Source organism: Nanorana parkeri, unplaced genomic scaffold, assembly GCF_000935625.1.
Source record: "Nanorana parkeri isolate BGI_ZX_2015 unplaced genomic scaffold, ASM93562v1 scaffold2211, whole genome shotgun sequence".
NCBI classification, from domain to species: Eukaryota; Metazoa; Chordata; class Amphibia; order Anura; family Dicroglossidae; genus Nanorana; species Nanorana parkeri.
In genome coordinates, this window is record NW_017308479.1 from 172,380 (window position 1) to 184,329 (window position 11,950).

Genomic DNA, 11,950 nt, shown 5'->3' on the forward strand with positions numbered 1-11,950 from the left:
ATGGTCCGTCCCCACATCCTGCTGCCTCTGTTCCACGTTGGCCGCCTCCCTCCTCACCATGGTTTTCGGGGTCCACCGCTCTTCTGGGGGATCCTGGACCAAGGCAAGGCAGTTCAGGATGGAGAGTGGGAGCAGAGCGGAGATCGCGGAAACATTATGACGGGTGAGCTGCACTCACAGCATTCCCATCTCAGCTGTCACAGGAGAGCCAGCACAGCACAGCAAAATAAAGAGAACCTGTCACTTCTAATTGCTATCACACAGGGGCATGTTAGCTCCGTTGTGATAGCAATAAAGTTAAGTGAAAAAATAAAATAAAAATGGACAAAAAGTAAAAAATAATTAGAAATAATAATAGTTTAAAAAAAAATCTGATTGTCATTCTCCATTGGGAGGGTTGGCATGGAGGGGGGCGCATGGAGGAACCCGGCCTCTGGGCAACAGAGAGAGTAAATCCGGCCCTGGTTGCCTTGAGTACCAAAAGCTGCATGCCTACAGGGTAATAGGCAAGCTATTATCAAAGAAGGGCATGGGGAGCTGGGTGCTGCCATGGGGGACACTGGAACTGGCTGCAAACGCTGCACCCCTGGTAGTTCTGCCACAGACTCCAAGCTGTAGAGGGACTACAAATCCCAGCAACACCTTATACATCAATGCAGAATAGCACCGTCTAGAGAGGACTACAAATCCCATGATAACATTATACAGCAATGATGAATAGCACCAGCCGGTGAGGACTACAAATCCCATCAAAACATTATAAAGCAATGCAGAATGGCACCAGCAATAGAGGACTACAAATCCCAGCAATACATTATACAGTAATGCAGAATAGTATATGAATTTGCTACATACTCCACATTGCTCTGGGGTGCCGACCGTATGTCTCGGGTGGAGGGTCTCATCAGGGGCAGATGAGGAGGAGCCCAACAGGGCAGATATGGAAGATCACAGCAGGGCAGATGTGGTGGATCGCAGCAGGGGCAGATGTGGCGGATTGCAGCAGGGGCAGATGTGGCGGATTGCAGCAGGGGCAGATGTGGCGGATTGCAGCAGGGGCTGATGTGGCGGATCACAGCAGGGACGGATGTGGAGGATGGCAGCAGGGGCAGATGTGGAGGATGGCAGCAGGGCAGTTGTGGATGAAGACAGCAGGGCAGATGTGGAGGATGGCAGCAGGGGCAGATCTGGAGGATTCCAGCAGAGCAGATGTGACAAATCACAGCAGGGGCAGATGTGGCAGATCACAGCAGGGCAGATGTAGTAGATCTCAGCAGGGGCAGATGTGGTGTATTGCAGCAAGGGCAGATGTGGCAGATTGCAGTAGGGGCAGATGTGGCAGATTGCAGCAGGGGCAGATGTGGCAGATCTCAACAGGGGCAGATGTGGCAGATCGCAGCAGGGGCAGATGTGGAGGATAACAGCAGAGGCAGATGTGGAGGATGGCAATAGGATAGATATGGAGGATGACAACGGGGCAGATGTGGAGAATGGTAACAGGACAGATGTGGAGGATGCCAGCGGGGCAGATGTTTCAGATCGCAGCAGGGGAAGATGTTTCAGATCACAGCAGGGTCAGATGTGTCAGTTTGCAGCAGGGGCAAATATGGAGGATGGCAGCAGTGCAAGTGTGGAGGATGACAGCAGGGCAGATGTGGAGGATGACAGCAGGGCAGATGTGGAGGATTGCAGTAGGGGCAGATGTGAAGGATGGCAGAGGGGCAGATGTCGACAGTGGCGGATCCAGGGGGGCCAATGGGGCAATTGCCCTTCCCAAGATGGTGTAAATTCCTGTCTCTGCCACCCGCAGTAGTAGTGACACTACAAACAGATGTCTTTGTCTCAGAGTTTACTGTGGTTTATTGTAAAGAAAACCCCGGCACACTACTTGTAGTAACAGTGACAGTTTTATTTCCCGGTGGCTGTACAAATCCCTGTCATCTGCAAGAAGCGTTTAGCCTGGCGGAGCCTTACCAACTTAAAAGGTGAAACTAATATATGAGAGAGACTCATTACATGCAAAGCAAGATAATTCAAGCCGTGATTTGTCATAATTGTGATGATTATGGCTTACAGCTCCTGAAAACCCCAAGAACCCCAAATCCACAACCTCAAAAAAATGGAATATTACATGCAATCAATAAAACAAGGATTGTACATAGAACAATATCGGACCTCTGAAAAGTACAAGCATGCATATGTACTCAGTACTTGGTTTGGGCTCCTCTTGCAGCACTTACTGCAATTACTTTTGCACGATATTCTAATTATTCGAGTTTCACCTGTAATGATTCTACAGGAATGCAGAATACCACCAGCTATACAGAACTACTAATTCCAGCAATACATTATACAAAGCTGCAGTGGCGAATCCGGGGATCACCCCTCATGAAAATTACCGCTCCACGACCACACCAAACAATTGGGATCCAAAGCAGAGGCTGCACTGTAGTCAGGCAAATTAGGCCCACGCTGGGGTTTTGTGGCTGCCTAATTTGTGTGAGTACAGACTGCCCAAGGCTGGCAGCAGCAGAAAGATCCCAGAAGGAGAGGCCAGGTGAGTGTGCTGTACCCCAGAGAATTGGGCACAGTGGAAGAGCCAGAGGGGGGTCAGTGGACACAGAGGTGGAAGTGGGAGAGGAGAGAGGTGGCATTTAGAGAGTCGCCCAAGGCTGGCAGCGGGGGAAGGTCTGGTGAGCTCTGTACGTCATAGCCAGGATGAGAAGTCAAGCTCTGTACCCTATATCTGAGATGGGAAGTCAGGTGAGGTCTGTACCCCCATAGCTAGGATTGGAGGTCAGGTGAGTTCTGTGCCCCATAGCTGGCAGGGAGGTCAGGTGAGCTCTGTACCCCATAACTGAGATGAGAAGTAAGGTGAGGTCTGTACCCCCTAGCTAGGATTGATGGTCAGCTTAGTGATGGATTCGGGGGGAAGGGAGGGCAACAGGGCAATTTTCACAGGGGGATGTAGGGACATTTTCATGAAAATCTAGGAGCAGCCCATCATTAAGTAGCAGGTGTGGGTCGTGTGCCACCAGTGTGCCCAGGGACTGGGCCAGAGCTCCCTGTCACCGAGGGCCAGAAATACGGGACCCAGCAGCAGTCCGCTATAGATGATGGTATTCAGCATTCCTATATAATATATTGCTGAGATTTGTAGTCCTCTATAGCTGGTGCCATTCTGCATTGCTGTATAATGTATTGCTAAGATTTGTAGTCCTCTATAGCTGACAGTATTATTCTGCAGTGCTGTATAAATAATTGCTGGGATTTCTAGTCCTCTATAGTTAATGGTATTATTCTGCATTGCTGTATAATGTATTGCTGAGTTTTGTAGTCCTCTATAGCTGACAGTATTATTCTGCATTGCGGTATAATGTATTGCTGGGATTTGAGGTCCTCTATAGCTAGTGGTATTCTGCATTGCTGTATAATATATTGCTTGGATTTGTAGTCCTCTATACAGTGGCAGAACTACCTGGGTCAGACAGTTGCAGCTGCAACTGGGCACTAGCATTCCGCCACTTGAGGGGACCCGAAAGGGAGGAAGGGGGCCCCGGTAACGCTGACATTGCAGGTTACAGGGCCCCCCTTCCTTCAGTCTGGGGCCCTCAATCCTCCACACTGTGCCTGGACCGTGTGTATCACATAGCAATAAAAGCAATAAAACTCAGTAATGTTCAGTGTGGATGACAGACCCATTTTAATGACAGTGAAATCCTAATCCTGCCACCAAAAAAAGGCACAATTGCAGTTATACATAACAAACAACTGCAACGTAATGTATTATTACGATATTCCATTCTTTAAGCAACACCTTATTTTCTAGCAGTGCCCCTCCCGACACTAGACTCTGGATCTACCCCTGCATGTGGAGGATGGCAGTGGGGCAGATGTGGAGGATGGCAGCATAGATGTGTGATGAGGTGTTATAGAATAGAATATAGTTGAACTTGAAACTTTCAAGTTCAGCTATGTTCTATTCTATGATCTAGAAAGTCATGTAGTTACCTTAACTATGTTATCATGTCCTCCTGGCTGGTGTCAGTTCACACGGCGGAAGAAGCATGTGAGGGAGGCTGTGAAAAAAACAAAACAAAATCTGTAGAAACACTAACCCAGTAAGAGGTGCTCTCTCTCTTATCAGGCGGCAGCTGCTTGCTGGGTCCTCACGCCCCAGCAGGGCCTTATTATTGCTTCAAAATTTAGTGTTCGCCACACGGAGAAGTAACAGAACACCCGGCCCGCTTGTCACTGCCAGCAGCCAGCACTCCCCCCCGGATGTTGTGCCACTGGGCCCCAGTGCTCATTGAGCGGCCTAAGTGGCATGTCAAATAGGGGTGGCAACGGCCCCTATCTGGCCACAGACCCTCGGGCAGTGCCCAAGTGCCAGAACGGTCAGTCCGCCCCATGTCATGCACCTTTATATTTGTTCCACGTGAGTGACTGAAAAAGAATTGAAACCAGAGGTGCAGCAAAACAGCCCAGCAACTAACATTGTCAGAACAGGTCAGCAATGGGAAACCCCCATATTTCTCTTAGCAAATGTTTGATTTAAAGCTCTGTATTCATTAGCTCATTAATGCAGCATTTTAAGTGCACAAATCTGGCTTGTATCAGCCTGTTGCATTCTCTGTACAGCATAGCTCAGACCGGGAGAGGGAGAAACAGCATAAGGATTCAGCCAGCTATGCTGCAGTGCTAACACAGAGCATGATGATAGGGTGAGAATGCAGAGTAATTAAGAAATCAGCTCATCAGTCTGCTGCATCTCCTTTATCGTCCAATCACAGGCTGAGGAGGAAAACCTGTACATAATCCTTAAAATGTATGTATAGCAAAAACTTTTTTCGTTTTAGATGGTTAAAACACATCAGGTTATTTTTTGTTGTGTTCCACTGGGGATATTTCTCTTCTTGTCCTGGAGGCACAACAGGAAGTGAGGGGAAACTTTCCTGGAAGTGAGGGGGGGAATCCCCATCTTAGGCAGTTGTCAGCTGAACATTTGCCACCACTGGATGATTTACCCTCACTTTTTGCTCTGGTAACATTTTGGATTTTTCCCTCACTTTCAGGTCTCAGTGACAATTGGGAAAATGGAACTACCCCCACCAATCTGCCCATTCTCCCCCTCTGCTGCTCTTACCTTTGAATGAATGCTGCTTTCTCTCCGCTGCTCCCAGTGTACAGGAGGTATACCAAATTATGCTCATAAATGGTGAGCATTCATTGGTCAGTCACCTGACCCAGGGCAGATATCAGAAATTTTGGGGCCCCTTACACAGCTTTAGGTCTGGGCCCCCCCTCCGCACCTCCTCCCCACCGCCTCCCCGCCTCCCCCCAACGCTGCCACACTGAGCCAGTCACATCAGTCTCTGTACAGAGGAGCTGACACTCTAATGTCCTCCCACAGTCACACACTATTATTATACATTTATATAGCTCTGACATATACCGCAGTGCTGTACAGAGAACACTGAGCCAGTCACATCACAGTCTCTTTACAGAGGAGCTTACACTCTAATGTCCCCTCCCCCACAGTCACATCAGTCTCTGTACAGAGCAGCTTAAACTCTAATGAAGAATGGCACCGCTTGTAGGGAGACTACAAATCCCAGCAATATATACAGCAATGCAGAACAGTAAATGAATTGGCCTCTTGGCTTAGTGATGGACTCCGGTATACACCAAGATGGCAGCGCCCGCATGTTTCGGTTCCGCCATCTTGGTGTATACCAAGATATACTCCAAAATGGTGGCATGCGCAGAACATGCTAGTGGCCGATATATCGCCGCTGCTCAATCTGCAATTTCTTTGTGCGGTTTCGGATTCGGAGGCTCATTTCCTCTAAATCCAAAACAACATTAAAATTAGTTTCCTTTGAGGAAACAAATAAAAATGTTTTTCCGTTTTCATTTGTTTTCGTCTGAACCAAATTTGTTTGCCCCGCACACGTCTATTACAAACCACAGCAAACCATATAATCTGACTAGTATACAGCAGATACGCATAAAACATAACACAACATCAAATTACACAGGCTGTAAAATCTAAAAAAAATATATAAGAAAAGTAAACAGTCTCCCCGACAACCAATCAGATATTTACATGAACCCAATCTGCACCTATACAGGATACATTTCCTTACCAGTGCCAATAAACTTTAAAAACTAAAAAGTTCTCACCAGGGGCAGATGTGGGCACCATGTTTTCAGTGGGGGGCCCCGGACCAGATCTCAGTGGGTCCCCAGCCTCGAGCCCTCGTGCAGCCACAGGGGCAGTAGGTCTGCCCTTCTAGTATATACAGTCCTTCCCCCGCTACCTCTGGGCTCTCGCCTGCGCCGCAGTCAGACTAGGATAGTGATGGCGAGTGTCTTTGAACCCGAGTGTCCAAACTCCGACGCAAAATCAATTTATTTATCTCAAAGTGCCAACATTGAAAAAAACTTTAGTATTGTGTTGCAGCTTGGGCGCTCGGTTTAAAAAAAATTTCAGTATCACTGCCACTGCCAAACATTTATACACTCATTAAAACACACAAATCACGCGCTCATTAATCACTTGCTGCCCGGAGCAATTTCTTACATTTGCACACACATGATAAAATCTGAATTTTTGGCTAAAAAAACAGCTTCAGACCCCCAAACAATTATATATTTTCTGAAATCAGAGGCCCTGTAGAATAAAAACATACTAGCTGCAAGTTTTTTGTAGCACGGTATTTGCACAAATGTTTATCAATCAAGTATTTTTAGGATAAAATACACTAAATTGAAATTTAGTGCAAAGAAACAGAATATAATGGCTATTTTTTTGGTAAAATATAAAAGTTGGGGTCACGCCAGGCAAATAGATACCAAACATGTCAAACCTTAAAATTGCTTGAATCTGTGAAACCGCAAAAAGCTACAATATACAAAATTTCACATAGGCGACACTTTAAATGCTCTTATGGCTCATCAGTTCAGGGCTATCAGTGACGCTCGCGACGATATATAACATGCTTGCGTTGTATGTGCGTGGATGTGGGGAGCGGGGGACCTTAACTGCTTGCCGTCCACCCGTTGTGAAAAAATGGACGGACAGCAAACTCACATTGGCTGGTTGCCTTAATTAGACAGCTTTTTTTTCTGCTCGCACGCGCCCCATAGTGCGTGTATGGGCAGAAAAAACCTGTCCGTTCTGAGGAGCCATTACCGGCTGATTGACATACTAACGATCGGCGGCTCTATAGCCACCAATCGCTTGAATCTTGTGGCTGCGTGGCTGAATGCCGCCGCCGCCTCCCCTCCTGCACCTTCACCTTCAATCCCGGGATCAGGACCAGCTCGGAAGGGTGTCAGGAGCAAGATGGGAGGGAGATCAGCATCTTCCTCCTTGCTGAACTCCCTACGTAGTGTGAATGCGGCAATGATGTGTATTATATCACTTCCGCATGCACCTGTCAGTCATCTGGCTGCTATAGCCAGAGAGAAGAAGCTGATGAAGCAGATCTCGGCTTCATCATCTTCTTTGGGGGTCTTAGAGACCCCTATTGTCTCCATAAAGAGGACCTGTCAGTGTGCCTTTGCTATTATATAGGGGGATTGTTATCCCCTAATGTGATAGCAATAACAATAAGTGTAAAAAAAAAAGTTAAAAGTTAAAAAAAATTAAAAAAATCTTTAAGTTTCCTACCCCCACGTTTACGCACATATAAATGTAAATACGTGCCAGATGCGCGAAAACGACAATCGCGCTACACATGTTACATATCGCCGCAAATGTTGGAGTGAGAGCAATAATTAATCAATCACTGATAACACGGTAAAAGTTTTTAAAGTGTCGCCTATGGCCAATTTTGGGTATTGTAGTTTTTTTTAGGTTTCGCGCGCACACGCAATTTTAAGGCTTAACATGTTTGGGGTCTTTTTACCCGACGTGCCCCCAACTCTTATATTTTACCAAAAAAAATAGGGTAATAATAAATGTTTTATTATTTAATATAGGAAAAACAATTTTTTTTGTGGTCATTTTTCCTTACCTTAGTAAATATTAAATACCACCAAAAGAAATCTCTATCTATCCCCAAAAATGATATAAAATTGATTTCAGTGCAGCGTTGCATGACGGAATAAATGTCAAAGTACCGCAGCGCTGGATACTGAAAAATGGCCAGACAGGAAGAGGGTGTAACACCGCGGACTTCAAGTGGTTAAGGAACTGTTTTTTGCATTTATTTTTTTATGTTACTTTAATTTTTATAACTTTTTTTTTTAAACTCAGCTTTATTGCTATCACATAGGGGGCTGACAAGTCCCTTTTGTAATAGCAAATATAATGTGACAGGTCCTCTTTATGGAGACATCAACAGCCTTTCAGACTCTTAATGTCACCTAGGGACTCCAAAGAAGCTGATGAAGCAGAGATCTGCTTCACCAGCTTCCTCTTCTGGCTCTAGGAGCCGGAGACTGTGCACATCACTTCCTATGTCCAGTGATCGGAGGAGAGATTTCCAGCCGCTGATCCCTCCTCCGATCTGTCAGGAGAGACCCTCCATGCCGGTCCCGGGCTCATTTGTCCCTGGTGTGAAGCTGACGGCGGCACTGGCGGTTGCGGAGGGGGACGCACCGCACCATACAAGTGATCCAGCGCCTATACAGACGCCGGATTGCTTGCATTTAAAAAGTAATTGTCTATTGTTTAAGGGCCTGTTCACACCACTTGCAGTGCGTTCCGGCACTATTCCGGCCGAAAGCACTGCATCGTATTGCGGCCGGCTCAATTTTTTGCAGCATTTTGACCACACCGGACCACAGGCACAATGTGCCCTGCGATCCCGCGCGGCCGTAGGCCGTAGCAACATCACCATTCACTACAATGGCCTGCAAGGCAAAAAAGTGAGTCGGCTGTAGTGCAATGCAGTGCGTTCCTGCCGGAATCGGACCGGAACACACTACAAGTGGCGTGAACAGGAGCAGCTGTGTTCTTGGTATAACCACTTACATAGTTACATAGTATTTGAGGTTGAACTTCCAGCGGAGGACGTAAATTTACGTGAACCCGTGGGAAGTGGTTTAAAAAAACCCCACACACATAATGAAACAAACACATTCCTTACAAAAAAAACACACACACACACATAGCTTAATTTAAAAAAACAAAACACACACTGTCATACAATTATAAAAAATAAAAAGTTTATAAAAAAATGTCCCCATCTTTAAACCTTGCAAGTGCCCACAAAAAAACCCTTTAAAACCTAAGATGCAGTGGAGACCCCCCGGGACACCGGATACCCGCACAGCGCACTTGTGAGGATCTGAAGTGTGCGGGCCCCGGTTTCCTCTGGTGATGCGGGGGCCGGCCGTCTCCACTAACTGTAGTGCCGTCGGCCGATGCTTCTGTAAGGTTCACGGGCCCCTGACGGGGCGCGGGCCCCTTACAGGAGTATCGGCGGTACCCCTCTGATGGTGACCCTGACCTGACCACACTGGCCAATGAGAAGAAAGCGTAATTGGACATACATAGTGTAGGGCTGAGATGCTGTGTATGGGGGACAGATAATGAACCAGGCTCTGCAGAGGGGAAGCAGCGTTTGTTCAAAGGAAAAAGCAGCGGGAGGGAGAAGAGGGAACAGACTGATGGGGGTAATTCCATTTTCCCAAATGTGTCCACGAAAGTAGAATTACCCTTTAACCGTCCCACAGATTAGTCAAAACAAAAAAATGTTTTACCTTTGTATACTCTTAAACTGTGGAGAACAAGTAGGTTTCCTGCCCTGCATAACAGGGCTATGCTGTGTGGCAGGGCTGTGTAAATTCCAAAAGTGCTTGGACAGATATGGAACTCCTTTTGCATGTAAACCAGGTCCAATTTATGTATAGTGACTGTGTATTTACCTGTGTGACTGTAGTTCAGCTTTCATGTTTTGGTATATAACCCTTACATTAGGGCAAACTGCTAGAATGAAGATAAACACGACTCGTATTGCTTTAAATAATCTGTATCTTTTTTCACTTTATTTTTAGCTACGACCACTAGAAGCATGAATAAGCATCTCTTCTACAGCATAGGAGTTACCTTCGTTCTTCTGGTCATTATAAGCTACTCCTTTTTATACTATGCCAAATTAGATTTCACAGAGTTTACAAACTTTGGGCAAAAAAAAGAAAAATTGTTTTCAAGGACAGAGGCATCAGTCACTAATAAGTCACAGACTATAGGGGAACCAAAACCTCTGACCGGTATGTGGACTGTCAATGCCATTGGCCGTTTGGGTAATCTAATGGGAGAGTATGCCACACTTTATTCTCTTGCAAAGATGAATGGCCGACAAGCTTATATCTTACCAGGGATGCACAGCCAGCTGGGAAAGATCTTTAAAATAAGATTGCCAGCACTTCAAGAGCAAGTAATTAACGGCATCAAATGGAGGAATTATGGACTTCATGACTGGATGTCTGAGAAGTATCGACACATTGAAGGAGAATATGTTCATCTTAGTGGCTACCCATGTTCTTTTACATTTTACCACCACATAAAAGATGAGATTCTTCGTGAATTTACATTCCATGACTTTATTAAAGAAGAGTCTTATGCGTATCTGAACAATGTGCGTGGTGACAAGAAAAATTTCACTTTTGTGGCTATACATGTCCGTCGAGGTGACTATGTGCATGGTATGCCCAACACATGGAAAGGGGTGGTTGCTGACAATGGATATTTTCCAAAAGCCATGGATTATTTCAGGAACAAGTATGAAAGCCTGCTGTTTATTGTGACCAGTAATGGGATGGACTGGTGTAAAGAAAACATCAATAATTCAAAGGGAGATGTTCACTTTGCTGGAGATGGTCAAGAGGGATCTCCAGGACGGGACTTTGCCCTTCTGGCACATTGCAACCACACCATTATGACTATTGGAACCTTTGGTATTTGGGCGGGCTATCTAGTTGGTGGTGAAACCATCTACTTAACAAACTACACACTGCCTGACTCTCCTTTTCTTAAACTATTTAAATATGAAGCTGCTTTCCTTCCAGAATGGATTGGGATTCCTGCAGACCTCTCTCCACTTTTGAATAAGAAGGGTCCGTAAAGATAGGCCTGGAGCTATGTATTGTAGGGATGTCCTGATACCACTTTTTCAAGACCAAGTACAAGTACTGTCCCTCATGTACTTGCCGATACCAATTACCAGTACTTTTTCTTAAAGGGACAGGTGACATTTTTAATAAAACAATACAGACTAATGCTTTTAGGGCAATTTCTTTATGATTATGAAGAACTTTAATTTAAAAGACTGTCCAGTGAAATTGATGTGGTCCTTGTATACATGGAGTGGTGATAGGTCCTCTTCAATGTAAAGTAAAACAAATGTGCTCAGAGCACTAAGCATGTGCGCTGGTCACTACATGCTGAGCATGTTCACAGATTTCCCATATCCTCTCATCTCAGTCATTGCATCATATCAGCAATACAACTTCCCCAATTAAAACCTCAAGTTTAATTGGGGGAAATGGGACAGATTGAAAGAAGCAGGGGAGACTTGTAACTCTGTGCTATGGATCATTTAACCCATTCATATTATCAGGGCAGAATTGTAACTCTATTACTGCAGTGTACTGGAAGTGTGTACTGTATGTACTATGCATCATTTATCCTAGTACACACTTCCAGTACACTGCAGTGATAGAGTTACAATTCTGCCCTGATAACATGAATGGGTTAAATGATCAATAGTACATAACATGTACTGTGGATCATTTACCTAGCTTGCAGTGCCAGGCTGCTGTAAACAAAGCTAGCAGGGTCTTGTCCTGTATTAAGAAGGGGATCTATTGCAGGGACAAGTCTATAATTTTGCCACTTTATAGATCATTGGTTCGACCTCATCTGGAGTATGGGGTCCAGTTCTGGTCACCAGTACTAAGAAAAGATGTCCTTGAGTTGGAAAAAGTCCAGCGG

The 11,950-nt window shown here is 45.6% G+C and overlaps 1 protein-coding gene across 1 annotated transcript; it reads left to right on the forward strand.

Moving 5' to 3' along the window:
• Positions 1-11,081, forward strand: LOC108801082 (galactoside 2-alpha-L-fucosyltransferase 2-like). The gene is made up of 2 exons (XM_018573030.1): positions 1-163; positions 10,012-11,081. The coding sequence occupies exons 1-2, from the start codon at positions 1-3 to the stop codon at positions 11,079-11,081; spliced, it is 1,233 nt and encodes a 410-aa protein (XP_018428532.1).
• The last annotated feature ends 869 nt before the right edge of the window (positions 11,082-11,950 follow it).

Excerpts from the sequence above, each read along its gene's own strand:
- LOC108801082 (XM_018573030.1), top strand. The coding sequence starts at position 1 with ATGGTCCGTCCCCACATCCTGCTGCCTCTGTTCCACGTTGGCCGCCTC. Across the intron at positions 164-10,011 it reads TCGCGGAAACATTATGACGG|CTACGACCACTAGAAGCATG; the intron begins GTGAGCTGCACT and ends CTTTATTTTTAG.